The following is a 21,858-nucleotide window of genomic DNA, read 5'->3' as shown; positions in this document are numbered from 1 at the left end:
AAAATCAGATGCAGTAATATTGAATGCTGTCATGTACAAAGCATTGTAGACATGAGGATGCTCCATCTACACTAGCCTCTCCTGTGAGGTAGATGGGTGTCACTACCCCTCAGATACAGATGGGGGGAATGACACACTTTCACTGTGGTGGTTCCACAACTGACTTGAAGCTATTGAAGTCACAGTTAGAAGTTGACTGGGATAGCACCACGGATTTCTTCGCTTTCCACCTTGGATTCCTTTTGAGAGAGTTGTGTTCCTTCACTATTTATTTATTTTAAATTAACAATGGTGGTGTGTGTAACAGCAGGGAGGGAAACAAACTGTAAGGAATTATTAGTACTGTATCTGCCCCTGCAGTTGAGTCAGGATGAAAGTTTAAAAGGAGAATAATGGGGCACAGGCAGGGTCGGCACCTGCCTGCAGTGGGCCCTTGGGCACCAGACTGCAGAGGCCCTCGATGACAGCGACACTACTGCTGCCATGACCAGGGGCATAAATAGGCCCAGCCGTGTCATGGATTAGCACACTGTGTGCACACATCTGCCATCACCCAAGATGATGGGGTGTTGACGCCTCCAGTGCCATCTTAGTGGCACTCCAGCACTGTAGGAAATTACAGTGCCAGCCTGCGGCCGGGGATGTGCCTGGAGGATAGCTGCTGCTCCACAATCCACATTAGCATTAGGGTGTGAGGTGCATGCTCCACAACCTGATTCTAGTGTGGATCATGGAGCAGAAGCTACACCCAGCCAGCCCCAGCAGCAGGGGCCCCTCAGTCCCAGGGGCGCTCAGCCAGTGCCCAACTTGGCCACCCGCTGATGCTGGACATAGGCACAGGAGAGCCCAACAGTGACACTACTGCAGACACCATCACTATGCCTGCATTAGCCATTGCACCTGCCTGCTGCTCTGATTGCATGGATTGGCTGAACATCGGATGTGCAGTGCAGGTTTGTTTTCACACACCTCTGATGAGCTACTTATCCACTGCATTTGAGCTATAGCTGACACAGCTTGATTGGATTAAAATTGCACAGTCTAATTATGTGAGCAGTTAATTATACTTGCCTCCAACAGCAACTATGTGGATTGACTGAGCATTTCCATGGCATAATGCAGACTGCACAGGTATGGAACCAATCCTCACATTTATGTCTCACAACAATTGTGGCACTGAAATGACATAAGTGCCAAAAGGAACCTATAATGAGACAGAAATGTATTTCTTTTTGGCTCCACATTATTGGTTTTTAAAAAAGATGCAAAATTATTGGCACAAAGTTGCAACTTTTGTGTTTTTTTTAATGGAGAAGAAATCTGAGGGTGGAAAATACTGGTGTAAGATTTGCAGTATCCTCTAACCCAGCCTTTCCCAACCGGTATGCCTCCAGATGTTGTTGGACCACAACTCCCATCAGCCTCAGCCATTTGCAATGCTGGCTGAGGCTGATGGGAGTTGTGGTCCAACAACATCTGGAGGCACACTGGTTGGGAAAGGCTGCTCTAACCTGCAAAGCACACTTTGGGAACCACTATACAAATGGACAAAAGTTGGACTTTGAGATTGCAATCAGAGATTCTGGTTTGGTCTAGGCAGAAAGGGGGCTACCCCTGCCTTTGAACCCTTGCCTTTTCCCATGCTCACATAAGATCTCTCACAATGTTTGAAGGCAGAACATCCCCAGCCACATTCCTAGTCCCCATTCCAGTCTTCTTCCTTGTAACGAGCACCATGACCTGCACGGTTCTCTTCAGACTTGGCCGGCAAGTAGTTCCATCTGCCAGAATTGCCAGGGGCTTGGGCTTGGTGGTTGTGTCCGGCTTCTGAGTGAGCCTGTAGCACCGGGGATAGTTACTGAAACATTCAAAAGTGTCAGTGCAGTTCCTGCAGGATCCACGGTGGTCGGTGAAAGCAGTGGAGAACTTCATGGAAGCCCTACCATCACGTGTGGGGAAGGACTGGAGGGTGATGATCCTGGGCCGGCTGCAACAGAAGACAGCACAGACGGCCTGCAACAGAGACAGGTCTTTGGAAAGGAACTTCTGGAAGTTGGGCTTGAAGAGCAGATAAACTAGAGGATTGTAGGTTGCCGAAGACTTGGCAAATACGGCAGAGAGGGCAAAGGCCAGGACTGGCACCTGGCTGGCATCACCAAATGCTGACCACATAGCAACAATAGCATAGGGGGTCCAAGCAGCAAGAAACCCAATGCACACTGAAACACTAAGCTGGAAGAGAGGGAGGAAGAGAGAAAACAACCAATATGAACATGGTAGAGCATCCTATCGACACTTTTGCCCATGCCAAGACTCCATGGCTCATCCACTGTCAAATTTGACTCAGATTCGTTTCTCAGCTATGCTTATACATAATTTGTAGCACATTCATATATTAATCTGGCTGTGTATGTTGAGCTTTGTGGCATATTGGTAAACAGTTACAAGCTCTGCAAAGTTAGTGATTAATCAGCACAGACTTACAAGCTCTGCAGTTTACAACGGGCACAGAACTACACTACAGGCTTATATTAGACGGTGTCCACACTAGGGTCTTAATGCGCATGTGTATTGATTTCCCCATGTGCGCTTTCGTGCACCTTCATCCAAACATGAGCACTTTCAATCTCATGCCTCCAGAATCTATCTTGATGTTTCCCATCTAGTGGGCAATACAGATGGGTGAATCCAGCAATTTTGTTTTCTTTCAGTTTCTCGTTTTTCTTCAGTTCTCCACATTTCCACATCAGCTTGTGGTTTGTTTGTTTGTTTTTAAAAGTCCTCATGAAAATTCATCAGTATTTTTATGTGAATGTTTCTGCTAATATATACATTTTAAAATCTAATTTTGCCTAATATACACATTTTTGCCAGGAATATTTCTTAATATAATGCATTTCTGTATGTTGTTTTAACCAACATACGCATTTTATCCACATTTTACTCTAGTAAATTACTTTTGTACACATTGCTTGGCTTGTGCTGCAAAATGTGGAGGTGTGAAAGGATAGCTGCATTTTGGTTCCCATATTATTTCAGGCAGTGTGAAGTAACTTAACCTTTAAATGTGAATGGAACTGGATTTCTCCCCATTCCTAGAGGGTGTTTGATGGGATGTATTTGTGTTGTCTGTTCTCTTCCCTTCCCTCAATGTTGCCTGCCCTCCGTAAGTTCCAGAAACCTGACCAGGGCCGGCTCCAGGCATGCCGGGGCCCTCGGGCATCAGCTTGCCCTGGGCCCTGGTGTGTGCACGTTTGCGCACGCGCAACCCCCCCACCCCCACCTACCTGTCTCCTGTCTTTTACTATTGCCATTAACCAAGATGGCGGCCGCGGTTTCCCTAAGGGGATGAAGCCTCCGCTGCCATCTTTATTGATGGCACGCGTGCGTGCTATGCGCACACATCTCTGCCATCAACTAAGATGGCGGCAGGGGCTTCAGTACCTTAGGGAAACCACAGCCGCCCTCTTCATTAAGGGCAATACTAAAAGGCAGGAGACAGGTAAGTAGGGGACATGGGGGGGCGTGGATCGCTGCAGATCGTGGAAGGGGAGTGGAGGGGCCGCTGAGGGCCCTCCTGTTACCCTGTAGCTCCAGGGGCCCTTGGGCCAGTGCCCCACCTGGCCACCCTTTAGAACCGGACCTGAACCTGAGTTCCATCATGAGCATGCCCACAGGGATTTGTTTACCTATGTGTGCATGCACTTTTTTTAAAAAAAAATGTCCATGGGATTGCATATCAATGAATTTTCATCAAAGCCAAAGTTTCAAGCATGTTTCACAGTGGACAAAACGGTTTTTTTTTTAATGAAATACTTCTTTTTTTACTTAACAGTTTTGAGCAAAATAGCAGTTTCAAAAACAAATATATGTGTGTGTATTTTCCCCAGCCCCACCAAGTAGAGAACCATCAGCTCACTGAGGAAAGCTTTGCCAGGGCAAAGAATGTCTAGACAGGCAGAGGCATGGGTGCCTCCAATATCCACAGATTGGGAAAATTCAAATTTAATTGTGGGCGGAGTGTAGGCTGCCACTTAGATGAGGAGGACATTGTATGGATCTCTCTCTCTCTCTCTCTCTCTCTCTGTGTGTGTGTGTGTGTGTGTGTGTCTCTCTCTCTCTCACACACACACACACAGAGAGAGAGAGAGAGCGCTTCAGATCCACATTAAACTTCTGGATGTCCCTTTAATTTTATATGAATTGAATTTTCCCAGCTCCCCTAAAGAATGCAGTGACCTGTAGTTTTATGAGTGTGCTGAGAATTCTCTTAAACATTCACAGCCTCTTCACAGAACTGCATTTCCCAGAGTTCCCTCAAGAAAAGATGCAGCTTAATCCAGTTTCTAAGTGTGTGGTATAGATAATACAGCCAAGAAGGTGCTGGTGCCAGATTAACCTGCTGTCCATACCAGAGAAGGGAATCATTGGAGTATCTGTACAGTGAAGGGGGAGCACAGTTTCTTCTTCTTTAAGTGACCCCTCCAGTGTGTTTCTTCTAATGCATCCAGTTTAATATTACAAGGCTTTGTGAGTGAGCCATTTAAATGGTCTCCATTCTGTAGTAAAGGGTGTAATATGGAAAGCCAACTCCTTGAATGCAGGGACCCCATGGATCCCATGTATGGGAAACTGGTTTGTTTTTTAATAGTCTCACCCTACAACGAAGGTATTGTCAATGGTAAGAAGTCCTTAGTAAGTAAATAGCACTAGCTGCACAAAACCCAACACAAAAAGCCAGCAAACAAATCTACCTTACTTCTGAAGATAAACTATATAGTGCACATCAAAACAATATTCTGTGCATATGTGTTATTAACTGCATTAGTCTGTAATAAATGAGTTAATTAACTGAACCCGTGAATTGGTTAGCGCACTCAGCTAGATTATAAACAAAGCCTGGAGTGCCTCCTCTCTTTAGATAAGCAGCCCTTAATCTACCGATGACAAAATGCTTGCAAATCAGGAGGGTAAGGTGTATGCACAGTTAAATTAAGTTGTCAAGTCATGACAGACAGCCGTGCGACATGACTGAGCAAATCATCCTAGTGTGATAGAGTTTAGTTATATTTTAGTTTTGCTTACTGCAGTGCACATATCACATTATCTCCACCCACCCACCCTCACCATATGGCATACAGGAAATCTGTGTGGGAGAGACTATTTTTAAAATAATTTTAAAGAAACCTCTGCGCTGAAAATTCGTCATACTTTGTCCCCCAGGGGTTCTGAAGGAACAAACTGTCAGCATAGGTAAAGCCCAGTGGCTGCATTTCTGCTTGTAGTGGGGATGCCACTGAAATCAGCCACCTCATGCCGGCTACACTATTTAGAATGGCTTGCCAAGTGGACTTACATATGAGGTGATGCACAATCTCATGTTTTAGGTGGCCTTCCAGATGTTGTAGAACTTCAGCTCCCATTAGTCCCAGCCAGCATGGTCAATGGTCAGGGATGATGGGATTTCTCAGGTTTCCCATCCCTGTTCTAGGTGCTGTTTATGTGCACAGGTGTAGCAACACACAAGACCAAGCTATTTTTTAAAAAATACTTAAGAGTTGGGGTTTTTTTTACTTCTGCCATTATTCTAGTGGTCTGACACATGTCACTAGTCAGCAAAACATCCATACCACTAATTCTTCCTGTTTTCATATTTCCATGTTCTGTAATGTAGGACTTGTGTTTTGTAGGACATTTTGTCATGCTTAAAACAGATGTGCAGATGGTATTTGAATAATGATGTATATCCGTGTTACTTCAGTATTTTATTGAAGATTTTCCACCCCTCCCCAACCTGCAACTTTGGATAGGGACTGGTAAAAATGTTGATTTTGCTTTCTCTGAGTTTCTCATTTTTCCAGTCTTAAGTTCAGTTCTCCACATTTCCATATCAGTTTGTGAAAAAAATTTTTTTCAACGTCCTCTTGAAAATTCATCAGCATTTTGGTGCAAATTTCTCATACTATACACATTTTCTATGCAATTTTGCCTAATATACACATTTTTGGAAAGCAATTTCCCTATGATAATGCATTTTTGTCTATTAATTTCACTAATATATGCACACTTTACCCTAGCTATGTGCTCATCTGCTGTCATTTTTATATTATTGTGCTGACTGATGTTATTTTTTTTAATTAAGTTGTTGTACCTGACTTGTGATCAAGGGTGGGCTAAAAATATCAATTACATTTATATCCTTCCTTTCCTCCAAGGACCTAAAGGTGGAATACAAACATGGTCCTCCCCCTCCCAATTTTATCCTCACAACAACCCAATGAAGTAGATTAGGCTAAGAGAGAGTGACTGCCCAAGATTACCCAGTGAGCTTCATGGCTGAGCAGGGATTTGAACCCTGGTCACCCAGGCCCCAGTCCAACACTCTAACCACTACTTTTACTTCAAATAAATATTGTAGAGCCCACCCTTTTAGCCCAAACAAAGCATGGGTGTAACCCATTTTTTACAAAAGAGGCTGCCTATATTGCTTAGTTATACACTTTCTTGAAAATATATTCAGGCCCAGATTAGCGAGGGGAACCCAAAACCTGAGCTGGGTCCCAGACCTTAAAGCAGATCTTCCCCATGGCTGGCACTTATTTGGGGGCATCCAAATGGACCATCCAGGGGATAGTGGCAGGTAGTAAGAAACAGTCCTGGCCAGCAAGTTAAGACCCTGTGTAGGCTTGGGCTAAGTGTTTTACTCCTGTGCCAATACAACAGGGCAGGGCTTGCCAACCTTTCTGGGCCAGTGGGCCCATTTGGAATTTTAAGGACGTTTTAAAATGTTCTTAAAGAAGTTTTGTTCCAATATGTTTGAAAGTCTTTTGTTTTTAAGTTTTTACAAATAAAAAAAGAACGCGCAGTGGGCATCAGTCACACTCCATGACTACAGTATGTGGCATATCACAAGATAGCTGCTGTGGGGGGGTGACGTGACACAAAATGGCTGCCGTGGAGACCTGGCATAATTGCTGTCACATCTCAAAGAGCAGATAAAGAGTAGGGGCCATACAGTGATGTGGGCATGCCCTCCCCAATCAATAGGGGGAAGGGCATTTACCTCAGGGCATTTTCAATGAAATGTGAGTATTTTTAAGAGTGCGTGTCCAGTATAGGATTGGCTGAGCCCGTGCAGACAGCCAGTAAGCAGAAAGCACAAGCAGCCTCTCATGCATGTTGGATTTTTGGCAGCATATTAACTATGACCCTCTGCGGGCACTCTAGAAGGTACTGGTGGTCATCACATTGGCAATTCCTGCACTAGGGAGTTTAAAGGCTATAATAATAATAAATAATAATAAAATTTTATTTATGAGTCGCCTATCTGGCCGAATTAACGGTCACTCTAGGCAACGTACATTGACACAATAAAATACAATATAAAACCAGAAAACCACATTCAATAATTAAACTAAATAGCATTAAAAGCTATAGAAAAGAGACTGAAAAGTGTCACTTATAGTACAGTATATATGATGATGATAATAATGCACCCATCGATGCCTCCCTTCCCAACCCAGTTCTCTTACCTTGACAATCAGAGTATGGACGCTGTTGGCTTTATTCCGTGAGGATATGTGCTGCCTGACTGCTCTTCGGGATACTTTCACAGTCCAAAGGATGAGTGAGTAAGAGATGAGGATCAGGAGGCAAGGGATGATGTAACAGAAGACAAAGAGGGCCATGATGTAGGATTTTGCTTCTCTGGTTGATGCTTTCCATTTGATGCAGCAAGCTGTCCCATAGGGCTCTGGTCCATAGCTGCCCCAGTCAACAAGAGGGGCCACTGCAAAGATGAGGGCATAAACCCAGACACATGCTAGCAATGCACTAGCACATGTGGGAGAGAACTTATTGCCTAAGGAAAAATGAGAGAGAAAGAGAGTTAGAGCATGTCTCGACAGAACATTTCCTGACAGGGGGATTTCTTATTTTAAGTGAAACCTAAAGCATACAGCTGGTATAGCACCGTGGGGAGGAGAGCCTGGCTGGGAGTCCAGAGTCTGTGAGTTCAAATCCCTGCTCATGTCTCCTGGGTGTCAAGGGCCAGCTAAAGATCACCTCTACAGTGAGTGGCTCAAGGGTTACGTGCCCTGCCACCTGTGCAGCCGTGGGCAAGCTGCATGGTCCCAAGGAGCCCAGTTGCCCCCCAGCTGGTAGTTGTGGACAAGGAAGGGGCTGGCTTGTGCAGCTGTGGCAAGCTGAGTAGGCCCTAGCCAGCTGGGGAGGACTAGCCTCAGAGAGAGGCAATGGTAAACCCCCTCTGAATACTGCTTACCATGAAATCCCTGTTCATAGGGTCGCCATAAGTCAAGATCGACTTGAAGGCAGTCCATTTTCCAAGCTGAGATGATGTAATTCAGAGCCCTGCTAGATCAGGCCAGTGGCCCATCTAGTCCAGCATCCAGTTCTCATAGTGGTCAACCAGATGCCTGTGGGAAGCCTGCATATCTATAACATATTGCTGCCCTGGGCTCCTGCTGGGAGGAAGGGCGGGATATAAATCAAATAATAAACAAATAAATAAATAAATAAAATGGATGGATGACCTGCTGACATTAAGTCTTTTGTACCAGAAATGGCTTGCTGGCAAGCAGGAGAGGGGAGAGGGAAGGCGGCGGAGAGGTCAGAGTGGTGCAAGCACACAGGCAAAGTTGTTAGGAAGCCCCTATTCCCATCACAGAGCTACAATTCCATGTGGTTTAATAATCAATCCCTCAATTGCAGCTCTATGAGGAGAATAGTTAACTTGTAGGCCAAGTTTTTTGGGGGGGCATTAAAATGGCATCCCTGCCTACAGTCTGAAGTGGTGTGATCCATTCTAGCATGATGCAAAGGGAGTTGATTAGAACTCTAAGGTGCTAAACTAGGTTTTAGACCAAGCATCAAGAACAGCCTTTGCCCAGCCTGGTGCTCTCCAGATTATTTGGACTATAATTCCCATCAGAATTGTAGTTGACAACATCTGGAGGGCACCAGGTTGGCAAAGGCTAATCCAGGGAATATACTAAAGGGGATGTTCTTGGAAGCAGAGATGCACTAGGAGTCATACTGAGCTCTGGGTTTACCAGTTACCTATTGTTAGTGAGACTGTAAGCTCACATTTATGTCTCGCCCACCCCTTAAAAATATTGTTATGGGATTAACCAGCTTGCATTCAAGAACTGGTCTGTGCAAGTGCCTACCTCCTTTCCCCCCTTTATAGGCAGTGACTGGCTGTTGCATTACTCTTCTGCGTTAATCAAGGATTATTTATTTATTTATTGGGGCAGGGGTGGTGTTGCCAGCCCTATCCTCCAAGGAGTTGTTTCCGCCTTCCCATTCTCAGTGAGGACCATTATTTGGAATAACTATTATTTTCAGTTTTCATTTCTCGGAGAATTGATCTTGGGAAATGGTTCCGCGAAGGGAAAAGATTTACATTTTGGGTCCCCAGATTTATGCTGGCTCTGAATGACCTTTTCCAAAGAACTGCTGGAAGAAGAAGGGGGGGGGAGAAGCACTATTTGCATTTGCACCCTCCTCCCTTGCCTTTTTGCAGCCTGACAAATAGCCCTTTGAGCATATTTACACATACACACAGAGCTGCACTGGCAAATATTTTCAGAAGCCCTTTCAACACATTACCTTTAATGTCAGGTCTGATAGAAAGCTTCAGATGTGAGGACTGTATTATCCTCTCAGTATGCAAGAGTAACTCCCACTTGCTTCAAGATGAGCGATCATATGGATGCATCAGAGCCTGCCTTACAAAGAAATGTGCACCATATTGATGCTGCCCTTGTAAAGAAGGAAAAGTCTCCCCTTCCATCTGACATGCGTTTATCTGTGCCATAATCAGAAGCCGTAAATAGACTGCTTGGAGTCAAGTGGGTGTGTATGGACAGATCAGCAGCCCGTTGATCAAATTCATGTTTGCTTTCTTCTCTGATATTAGAACAGCAGCAGCAACAGCTCAGCTATAGAATACGTGGATACTGGAAAAGAGAGCTTTCCCCTGGTCACGCTAGAATCTAGAGACTAGATATATCTAAGCTAAGTTAGGGATGGAAGGATCTGTCAGTTTCGGGTCTCTCCATTTCTCATTTTTCCAGTTCAGTTCTCCACATTTCTGCAACAATTTGTGATTTTTTAAATTAAAAAATCCTTATAAAAATTCTTCAGCATTTTAGTGTGAATTTCTCCTACTAAACACATTTTGTATGCAGTTTTGACTAATGTATACATTTTTGCAAGCAATTTCTCACAATATAATGCATTTTTGTTTATTACTTTTGCTAATATATTCATTTTATATAGTACACATTTCCCCCTAATATATGCATTTTTGTAAACATTGTTTGGTTGGAAAACTGCACCACAAAATTCAGAGAAGTGTGAATTTTGAAGGATGATTGTTTTTCAATTTTCATTGTTTCAGAAAATGTAAATTTGATAGTGTCAGCTTTAAATGTGAACTGAATTTATTCCCCCCCATCCCTAGCTGCAATTTGGATATATTTTGAGTGTGCAGACATAGGTATAGAACACATACACACATGGAACTGACAAACATGCTAGTTTCAATTTCTTTCAGTTTGTTATTTTTCCAGTCTTAAATTTAGCTCTCTATATTTCAGCAGGAACTTATGGTTGATTTTTTTGAAAAAAACCTTCATGAAAATTCACTAGGATTTTAGTGCAAATTTCTCCTACAATACACATTTTATATGCAGTTCTGAGCAATATGCACATTTTGCAAGCAATTTCCACCTACACACAAAAATGCATTACATGATTTTCACTAAGGTATGCATTATGTACAGTTTCCCTTAATATGTGCATTTTTGTACACATTGGTCAGAGAACTGCGTTGCAAAATTTGAAGAAGAACAAATTGCAAAGGATAGCTGTGTATTGGTCTGTGTATTAGTTCAAGAAGTGTGAATTAGGGAGCTTCTCAATGTAAACAAAAAATGCAAACAAAATTGAATTTCTCCTACATCCCTAATACACACACATGCACACTTGTGCATGCACACACAAACACATATATACTGAAATCCTATATTGCAGGTGGACTACAGTGCCCATCGCCTTTGACCATTGGCTGTGCTGGCTGGAGCTGATGGGAACTGGAGTCCAAGAACATCTGAAGGGCCAGAGGCCCTTCTCTCAGTCCCAACACCTTCGCAAGCGCGTTTGATGGGGACACGAGATAGGGCCTTTTCGGTGGCTGCCCCTAGGTTCTGGAACTCCCTTCCTAGGGAGGTATGAATGGCCCCTTCCTTGCTATCCTTTCGTCGGCAGACAAAGACTTTTTTATTCCTACAGGCTTTTAGTATAGAAGGTATTTAAGATAGGACTCTATAAGGTCAGTTGTATTGTCCCATGGTTTTACCTGTATTATTTTAAATTGTTTTTTTGTATTTTAGGTGTATGCTTCATGGTTTTAATGTCGTGAATAGTTTAATTGTATTTTAATTGTATATTTTTGTATGCTTTTAACCATATGTAGTTTTTATGTGTAAGCCGCCCTGAGTTCCAGCTTTGGAAAAAGGGCGGGGTAAAAATAAAGATTCATTCATTCATTCAGGTTCCCCACTCCTGAAATATTAGTTTTAGGCCAGTTTAATTGACATGTTTTCCCCTTCCCTCCAATACCCAAAGGAACCTCGTAACTGTAGTTTGGAGATAATTCTGCAGACAGTGAACAAGGCAAACACATGATGTGAGGGGGGCATATCTGACGAATGCTGCTGCATTAAAGGAAACTCCCTTTTCAGTGCAAGGCCTGAAGCGGAGGTGTAGGTTACATTAGTGTTAACCCAGCCCTTCCATTCTTCATCAGAATCAAAATTCCATGAAAGCTTAAGCCATAATAAATTAGTCTTTAAAATGTTCCAAGAGTCTTTCTTGACATTTAATGAACACTTTATGGTGTGGCAGCAGCCACTTCTTAAGACTTCCAAGCTGAGAAATGGTGAGGACCAGGAGCAAACAGTAGAAGTTAAAAGATAGTAAAAGAATGGGCTGGAAATGATACTGGTTTGAAGATGGTAGCCAAGGGGCATACAAGTGGTTCATATATTTTATTTTATTTTTCTTTTAATCATGTTTAGCACCTTTTTAATACTCATATTTGGTTTCTACATCATATTTGTAGGCTTGATAAAGCTCTTTTTATAAAGTGGAGAGAAGGATTTTGTACATAGAGAAATAAAGTGGCAGAAGAGTAGGTTTTTTTTAATATATAAAAACATCATTTTTATCAGAATTCCCCTCCTGTAAAAGCCACTTTGTGCCATGCAAGCTGAATTTTCTGTGCACTCCCTCCCTTGCTTAAATCCGACACTCTCTGATCTTCTAAAGACTTAATTACAAAAAGAACCTTCGTAGTTTTGAATAAACGCCTTGAACTCGCAGCTACTTGTGGTCTTTTCTCTACCCGAGAGAACCCTGTAAGTTTTACAACATAGGGATAACATTTCTTTGAAATTTAGCAAAAAATATGCAGAGATTAGTCATTTCCTAGTGAAGGAATGCAGAAGAGTAATAGAGAAAAGACAAGATTGTGAGGCCATGAAACTGTCCCACGGTCACTGGGAAAACGGAAGCCAAAATTTGCAGAGGGAGGAAAGATGCTGCTTGTTGGCTGCTGTTTGACAGCTGAAGGTAGTCTTTATCTTTCCTTCCACATTCTTCAGTAATTTGTGCAACTATGAAGAGGGGTCTCTTAAGGTCTATGTTGGCTGCATACATTGCCCAAGTGTTTCAATGTACATGGAAAAAAATCTATAAAAGGCGACTCACTTTATAACGGTGCATGCGCTGTCTTTTGCCTAGGCCTTCCTGTTTCCTCTCTGAACAAAATTGTTGGCATAAGCGTTGAACATTTCTGTTTAATCTGGATGGGGCTGGCTTTCAACATTTTTGAGAGGGACTGGTAGGAATGGGGGAGAAATTAAATTCATTTAAAGGTAAATCTATCATTTTCACACTTTCCAAAACAATATGAGAACTGAAATACAGCCATCCTTTGAAATTTGCACTCATGTGAATGTTGCAATGCAGTTCTCGAACCAAACAACGATTACAAAAATGCATATATTAGGGGGAAAGTGTGCATAAAAATGAGTAAGTGAAAACAGCATACAAAAATGTGTTTATTAAGAGAAATTCCCACTAAAGGGATTCTTTTTGTTTAAAAAATTACAACATCATGAGGATTATTGTTTGTTTTTTAAAAAATCACAAACTGCTGCAGAAATGTGGAGAACTGAATTTAAGATTGAAATGAGAAAGTGAGAGAAATGAAATTGAGAGATCTGTCCATCCCTAAGACTGGGCTGGTAGAGAAGATGGGCCACATGTTTACAGAGGCTGGAAATGGGGAGGAGGAAAGCTAGGCGGTTAGTGATCCTTTGTGTTACAGAATTTGGCCCCCTTCGGGCTAGTGTTATATGGTAGGTGTATTCTGCAACAAGTTCTTGATATAATATTAGTAATAAGGCATTAATGGTAGATTTCTTCTGCTTCTTCAGTTGTTCTGCAATGCTTCCCTGGGTAGACCAGATTATTACTGTCTGGAGGGGCTATAGCAGGACAAAAAACTATTTGTGGTATAAAAAGTTATGGGACTTCAGCAGGGATATGTACTGATTGGAACAGAAGCAGTTTGACTGCCTCAAAGGTTTTGCAGGTGCAAACAGAATTGAAAGTGGGGTCACATATGACCACCTCAAAAGCATCATGAGCACGAATTATCATGAATGTGCAGTAAAATGGACATTTGAAGGAGTCCTTTACGGGGTTTTCCCTCAGAACAATCCCATCAGATAGACCATTATTATGCCCTATGTACAGATGGAAAACTGAAGCAGGAGAATAGGGGTGCTTAGAATACATTCTTTATACATTTTGATATGAACTGATCTGGGCTCCTACTGGGAGGAAGGGCGGGATATAAATCAAATAATAAATAAATACATAAATAATAAATTTGCACTTCACAGAGTAATGTGTGGATTGAAACATAGGCCATATCCACACCATACATTTAAAGCACTATCATAGGGGAAGCCCTTACTGTTAAAATGCTGTAAGACTGCTTTAAATGTGTGGTGTGGGACTGACTATAACTGTTGTGCACATCTCCAAATGTTGTGATGATGAGAGTATTTTGATATAAAATACATATAATTTTTTTCGCAGAAAATATATACAAAATACATATTTAAATGCAATTTTTCATTTGGATTTTTTAAAAATTGCAAATTAATGTTCAGATGGGACAAAAGAGATTTATGATGAATGAATAACTGTGAAAGTTTCACAGTCTGGAATTAGGATGACCCATCCATCCCTAGGAAGAGAGAGGAACTGGTCATTGGCATCGGCCATTGCAACAGGCAGAAAAATGTAGATACACTAGTAAGTTGCACGTGCATTTCTACTCTTTGCTACAGGTTGAATGTCTAAAAAGGAACTTATATATCCACAATGCAAGAACATCAGTCCTGCACCAGGAATATAGGAATGTTTGGTGGGTGCTTTGATTATGTGTTTCTGTGTTAATGGCATATGCTATATGTCATAGCGCATGTAATTTTGTTATGTGTGTTTTTGCAATTATAAATATAATGTATACTTTTAGATGGTTTCACTTTGGACATTATAGCATGCAGCAAAAAGAAGGTAAGTAAATACCTTGTGCATCCACTTTCTGTGCCCCGCCCTGTAGCCAGCTTTCCTTGTTAGGTGGAACAGCCACATTTCTAGGTAGGGCATTTTGTGTGTGGGGGGGGTGAGAGGCGCAGCCAATCTCCTGGCCCCCTCACTGGTGGAGAGGACTTGAGAGCCAGGCCAGGGAAAGGCAATGACCTTCCCCCTCACTCCTCCTCCATCCCAAGAGTGTGTTACCTTACATGAATAAAGTTTAATCTGTTGAATTGTCTCACTCTTTTCTGAGAACCCCAGGAATACCATACTTAAAAGCGTGACTTTGCCTGTAACTACAGTCTTTCATCTGTCGTCTGTCTGTATGTTCTAATTCTTCATGAACTGAACTAATTTGTTAATGGCAGTGAGCTCCTGAGCCTGGCTTTGATGCTGTCTTAGGTATCTCATTTTTAGATTCCACCCAAAAAACAAACTTATTAATACTACACGTTTAGGGAAGGGCAGAGAGAAAATAAATACTTTAGGGTGTGTTTGTTAACTCCTCTTTGCTTCTAGTCTTGTTCCTGACCTTTAGATTTTCCTTCCTGTTGGACAATCAAAGAAAAACTTTTGTAGCTGGATGCTATATAAAGGACTAACTAAGCAACTAATTGTGGAAAGCAATTGTTTTTTTTAACTGGTTGCTGGGTTGATTTTTTTTATGTCCAGAAACCCTGAGCTGCACATACTCGGAAAATCAGAAATTTGGCTTGTGTTACAGTCTAGCTGACCAGCCAGCCAGCTAACTAACTGTTATGTACACAGCAATATTTCTATTCCTTTAGGGCTGCTTTCATCCTTTGCCATAAAGTGCTCAAGGAAGATAAGGAAAAATAGCCACTGTGATTGTGAGTATAGTAAGAGCTTTAAAAGAGTAAAGGGTAACTTAGAGTAGCCATTTTTCCAGATCACTTTAAATTATCTATTTATTTCACACTTTAGCAATAAGCACCCAATCCTGCTCTGCTCCTCATAATACCTGCAAAATAAACAAACCTCTTGCTGCAGGCAGGCAAACATGTTTCTTTACAGAGAACACAACTGAAACAGAAAAGCAGAGCAAATAAAAGTCCAAGGGGTGGAGTTTAACTCTAGCCCACAATACAAAGTTTTAGTATTTAACTCTTCAAGGGTCATGATTAGCCCTGTAGTCGGGGTGGGGGGTATGGGGGCAGCAACACTCCTACAGCTGTGCTTTACCCCCTCCAGGATTTTTTGGTAAATTGTCATATTTTTAATTTGTAATATGACAGACGACAACCTCCATTTAAAGGACGACAGCTTGTTTTAAGAACAGCAGTTAAGAACAGGACCCTCTGAACAATCCAGTGAATAAGGCAGGGTGAGTGCACAACAAAATCCTCATCTGGAAGAGCCCCAAAAGTCTCCTCACTCAAGACTTCCCCTGTCTGAGGGTAGATTTGCCATAATCACAGTCACCCTATAATTACTTAAACGATCCTGAAATAAGCAGCCTTGGGGGGGTTGAAGCAGAAGTATAGGGGGGCAGTGCCCCCATTTGTGTCCCCCCTCCCAGGTACAAGAACTGGTTGCGCTCCCTCCTTCTCCTGCTGCTGCCTCCTCCTCCTCCTCCTCCTCCTCCTTGTGGTGATGGCAATAGCACTGCTATCTTCCTCCCTCCCCATGCCTTCTCCCATTCCTTCTCCTCCTCTGTCCCCTCTCTTACTTTTTTTTTAAATGTTTTTTGCTGCTGCACTCATGCTGGCAGCTTCTCCACCACCTTCTCTCTGCCTCCGCTAGCTCTGAAAAAGGGTTGGGAGGGGTCCTTCTTTAGGGCCAGGAATTTTGGGGAAGGTAGTCAAGAGAATGCCTGTGCCACCACAACCACATTTTGCTGTGGTGGCACAAAAATATTTTAAAAGCCTTTCCTGGCCACCTTGCCCAGAGTGCCTGGCTCTGAAGGAGGAATCCCCCCCCTTGGCCCTTTCTTAGAGTGAAGCAAGGCAAGGAGGTGGTGGTGAGAGCTTGTCTGACTAAGGGCTTGTTTACATGCGACCCAAGATCCACATTAAAAATTATGCTTTTTCCATCGCAATTGATTTTGACAGTTCTCATACTTCTGCCCTCACTACGAATAAATTGGCTGTTTTTCTTTGTTGCATTCACACGCATGTGCATTTATTGCTATCAGTGTTTCCTTGTTGCCGCACCCACACATTAGCATGTTAACTGCGGAGGTGGGGAAGGGGCGGTGTTTCCCTAAACGAAGGAATAGGCTCTTGAAAGAAAGGGAATTGCTCCCACCCATGGCTGTTAGGCTTTCCCCGTGCGAAATTGGTGTGCCTTTGGCACCCCAGGACAAGCCTCAGCATGTGATCTGGGAAACATAAAAAAACCCCAAACAATTATCTTTAGGGAGAAATTAAAAGCAGCTACTAAAGGAAGCATTGACTGTTTAATATTATCTCTCTCCGTGAGTGGAGCAGATGCTGGGATGAGACGCCAAGGCAGTTCCCCTTTCCCCTGCGCTTTTGGGCATTTATAAATTACCCCAGCGGAGCCTTTGCCGTGGCTGTGAAAAGGGCGCATGCATCAGCCCGAGGGGGGGGGAGCAGAGGGATGCTACAAGGCAGAAGAGGTCCTCCACACACACACTTTCTCACTCTCTCTCTCTCGCACGCACACACACTAGACATAAACAACAGTGCCAAAACCACAGCTCGAAGGAAGGAATTTTACAAGCTCCAGCCTTGCTACCCTTGGGGAGTTGTTGGTGTTGCTGCAGAAGAGAGAGAATGAAGGGGTGGGGAATGTGATTTTGTTTAAAGGAGTGGGGGAGGAAATGTATTGGGGGGAAGCGGGAGAAAGCGGGAGAAAGGAAGGCGAGAGCAACTGGAAGTTGCTTCATCAAGGGGAGGAAACAAAATGATGCCCAGAGACAGTTAAAGGGGCAGAGAAAAGGGAGGATCTAAAGGCAAAGAAACTGCGCAGCCAAAAAAAGCCACTTGAAAGGTAATACACGGTAGAAGCAGGTGCGGATTTTAAAAGCAAATTCGGGTTTTTGTCGCATCCATTTAATCCGGAGTTAAAGGCAAAAGCAGTAGAATGCACGTGCGTTGGCTAAAACGTCAAGTAAACGGTCCAAATTAAAAGGATCTGCAAAAAGCACCAGATGCAGATTTTTCTGGCATGTAAACAGGCCCGGAGTAGGTAATGAGGTTAGCAAGGGCTTCAGGAGGCACCAATTTATTTATATTTCACCTTTCCTCCCCAAGGAGTCCAGGGTGGCAAATAAAACAACAATTTTCAAATAGATGCAGACTGGGAAAGGTCTCCACTTAAAAGGCTTGTTGAAACAGGAAGGTCTTCAGCAGGTGCCAAAAAAGATGGCAGAGAGGGAATTCCAAAGGGTAGGCGCCACAAAAATTAAGGCCTGATTCCTACATTGTGCAGAAGACCTCCTGTGAAGACAGTATCTACAGAAGGTCCTTGCCTGCAGAGCAGAGTGTCAGCAACTTGAGGCAATTTTCTAATTGTACTTCATTACTGGGCTGATCTTTTTGAAGCACATTGAACACAGAAAGTTGCCATAAAATGAAGCATCTCATTCAGTGATGTCTACTCAAGCTTGCAGAAACTCTTAAAGGTGCCAGGCAGAGGTCTTTCAAATATTGCCACACAGGATTCTCCTTTGTATACACGCACACTTCTGACCTTGCAGCAGACCCTAGCTCCACATTTCCAAGTATTTTTTCTACACTGACGCCACCCTCTTTAAAATCTACAAACCGGCTCCTTCAGAGGGAGTGTGACGCCATCTAGAGCAGGCTGCACACCAGTCAGCCAGTCAGAGGAACCACCCACCAACAGCATCTCAGTCTTGTCTGGATTAAGCTTCAGTTTATTGGCTCTCATCCAGTCCATTATCTGCACTGATAAGCACTGATTCAGCACATCCACTGCCTCAACTGCAGAAGATAAAAAGAAGGACATTCTATTTACCCACACCTTCTAGTTTGGGCCTCTCCGACTTGGTTTTAAATCTGTGTTTTTAATCTCGGGGGTGTTGTGAGTTTGCTTTTGTTGTATTTATTTGCTTTTGATTTTAAGGTCTTATGGTTGCTGTGTTGGGCTTGGAGGAGAGGGAAATCAACCCATCACAAATTGCCCCACTGCTGTGCTGGGCGAGGTGGAGAGGTTTAAACTTCTTTTCTCAGCCCAGTGCTATGATGGGAATGGAATATAATGTGTGCCTGCATGTCTCTCTCTCTCTCTCTCTCTCTCTCTGTGTGTGTGTGTGTGTGTGTGTGTGTGAGAGAGAGAGAGAGAGAGAGAGGTATGTGTTGCCAGTGTGGATGTTTGTGTGTGGATGTGCAGTGAGTGCTGTGCATGCATGCAAGTCCATGTTCAATGGCCACCTTGGCTACAATCACCACTGGGCATGCAGCCCTCAGAAGGCTGAACAGCCCTGAATGCACCCTTGGGTTGAAAAAGGTCAGCCAACCCTGCTTTAAACTTTCAGATTATGCTATTCTGTCATCAAAATGCTAATTTCTGTGAGCAATTTAATTTTTTCTCTTTCATCATCATGAGCATTCATGTCCTTCTTTAGCGATGTACCAAAAGGTTCTGAATTGTTACTGAGTGCTAGAAAGAGACAAATAATGCCCCTGTGACTTGCGGCAGTGAAAAATAAGTTGTCCCCTTCACAATCGTATATCTTAGGGCATACAAGTTGGACACAAAATAGCAGACAGGCTGATGATTAATCTACATATGTAAATGAAAATGGAAAATGGGTAGTTGCTGTATTATTTTTGTGCTAATTACTGCAATTTCAAACATTTGATGAATAGGCTCTCTAATGGACAGTTCTCCTAGGAGAGATGTTGCTAAGAGATTCATGACTTTCCCAACCCTGTGAAAAAGTTGCAAGGCCCTGGAGCCGGTGGGGCGAGGTGGGGGATAGTGGAGAGAGAAAAGGAAACAGAACAGAGAGGGAGATGTTTAGCAAGAGAAAGAGGAAGGATATTTACGTTACTTGTCTCAGCACCTACCGTAAGCCGGATAACAGACCTTCATACAGCAAACCGTGCTCAGTGCTGTCAGGCTGGTGAGACTGCACAGGCCAAAGAGAACACCACAAAAGGCATAGAAAGTGCACATGGCATGGTTGAACAGCCACCTGGAAGGGAGAGATAACTAGGACGAATAAATGATCTTCCCATAAGGCATTATGTCCCAGGCAACCCAGTCAGAAATAAATGCTTTAGCATCATTGGTCCAAGTAGTGCTTTGCAACAGTGGCCAATAAAAGACGTATCTTAATCATAGGATGGACTCTGTACTCTGTAAGTTACCTATCCAGCTTGCTAGCTAGCCAGTCAGCCAAGAACAAGAAAAGTTGAATTCTGCAACCTGTGTAAATTAGTGTTCAGTGTACAACCATTTATACTTTTCACATAATATCAAAAACATAAGATTCATAATTGGACATCATAATTACAACTTTCCAACATAGATCCTGCACAAATTATGCAAATCAAACAGATTTGCATATATTCTCCTTTTGCATGATTTAGGCTGCAATCCATGCCCAACCTCTTGGAGTAAGCCCCACTGAATTCACTTGGGCCTACTTCTGAGTAGACATGGTTAGGATTGCTGTTCTGCCAGCCTAGGAGAGCAACAATTAACAGGGCTGCCACCAGGGAAACACCCCCCTCTCCTCTGATCCTTCTACAGAGCCCAGCTCTGGATTTGGAGATTACAGAAAGCACTGTCCACACATTTTTAACCACAAGGACTAGAAATATTGCTTTTCTTGAAAATGAAAGTTGAGAGGGTCAGAATGCAGCTTCTCTGCACTTTGGGCACGTTGCCAGGTGTGCAGCAGAAAACAGCCGCATGCAGCTCTTGTAACTGGAAAGCTCTTAAGTGCAGAAAAGAAGTTGGTGTAGTGGGCCTCAAGCAGTGCTGGACTCACATCTGACTTTTTTTCTTCATGGCAGATAGTTCAGATGACCCACTTCAATAAGAAACGAATGACTGTGAACAAAGTGAATCAGCTCAAAGGCTGGAGACTGGGTCAAACTATGTCGTGGAAGCTTCGGAAGGGCTAAATTTGGACTTGGGCCCCAGTGTGTTAAACATTTCTCTCTGCACTCTTCAAATCTTCACCCTCCCAAAATTGCTATCGGCTACAGAGCCAGTGATGGTGTAGTGGTCAGACTAGGGCCCGGGAGACCAGGATTCAAATCCCTACTCAGCCACAAAGCTCACTGGATCAAGCCAGACTCTCTCTCTTTCTCTCTCTCTCTCTGCCTCACAGGCATGTTGTAAGGATAAAATGGGGAGGGGGAGAAACATGTACACCACCTTGAGGTCCTTGGAGAAGAAGTGAGATATAAATGCTAAAATAAATAAAATAATATATATAGGCTTAAGAGGTCAAGCCCAGCTCTTTCCTCCTGTGTTACTTATAGGAAGTTTGGATGGGTTAAGTAAATCAGGAGGAAAGAGCTAAATCCCTTTCTCTATGCTGCTGCACTGATTCAGATTGCCCCATTCTTACTTTTTAAGAATGAAAAGGATGCTGGGAGCTTCAAACATGGAGCTCTCCGGTCAAGTCTTATTTGACCCTGATGCTACATTATTGTTAAAGCTAAGCAGAAGAGGAATCTGATCATTGCCTGGAGAGGAAAGGGCATAGCTTAATAGCAGCGCATCTACTTTCCATACAATTGATTCAGAGAGAACCCTGTCTGTAGTCCTGGAGAACTGTGGCCAATCAGTGTGGACAACACTGAAGTAGATGGCCCAATGGTCTGACTTAGTATAAGGGTGGAATCTGAGTATAATAACATAAATGGATGGATGGATGAATGAACGAAGCAACGGTGGCTAGTGGCTCCATGTCAGTAGGGCACCTTGGACAACTCCTTGAAAGTTCAAACTAAAACCTGGAACAGATTCCACTGCCCCACTGACATGGAGCCCCAGCTGCCACTGGAATGAAGCAAGCTACCTGTGTGCAAAGAAGGATGGCGTGGCCAGTGGAAAGAGGATCACAGTCATGCCCACATCGCTGATGGCAAGATTCACAATGAAGAATTCAGCGGGTTTGAGGATGGCTCTCTTCCGATAAGCTACCAGCAGGAGGAGAGAGTTTCCAAAGAGAGACACTACACCTAA

General features: G+C 43.2%; 1 protein-coding gene across 1 annotated transcript; it reads right to left on the bottom strand.

Annotated features, from left to right (window-relative positions):
* Window positions 1–1,505: 1,505 nt before the first annotated feature.
* Window positions 1,506–20,733, bottom strand: LOC133386591 (opsin-5-like). The gene is made up of 4 exons (XM_061630282.1): window positions 20,651–20,733; window positions 19,722–19,849; window positions 7,533–7,861; window positions 1,506–2,232 (listed from the first exon to the last, which is right to left on the bottom strand). Exons 1-4 carry the CDS (start codon window positions 20,668–20,670, stop codon window positions 1,645–1,647), a joined length of 1,065 nt encoding a protein of 354 aa, XP_061486266.1. The 5' UTR covers window positions 20,671–20,733; the 3' UTR covers window positions 1,506–1,644.
* Window positions 20,734–21,858: the final 1,125 nt, after the last annotated feature.

The sequence above is a fragment of the Rhineura floridana genome, chromosome 6 (genome assembly GCF_030035675.1).
Source record: "Rhineura floridana isolate rRhiFlo1 chromosome 6, rRhiFlo1.hap2, whole genome shotgun sequence".
Taxonomy (NCBI): Eukaryota; Metazoa; Chordata; class Lepidosauria; order Squamata; family Rhineuridae; genus Rhineura; species Rhineura floridana.
The sequence above is the reverse complement of the archived record's forward strand: the minus strand, read 5'-3'. Positions and strand labels throughout refer to the sequence as shown.

What these genes read in the sequence shown, in the direction of transcription:
- LOC133386591 (XM_061630282.1), bottom strand. Translation starts at nt 20,670, where the DNA reads ATGAAGAAAAAAAGTCAGAT. An exon ending in ATGAAGAAAAAAAGTCAGAT is followed by an intron (nt 19,850 to 20,650) that starts GTGAGTCCAGCA and finishes TCTCCCTTCCAG; the next exon opens with GTGGCTGTTCAACCATGCCA. An exon ending in TCCATACTCTGATTGTCAAG is followed by an intron (nt 2,233 to 7,532) that starts GTAAGAGAACTG and finishes CCTCTCTTCCAG; the next exon opens with CTTAGTGTTTCAGTGTGCAT.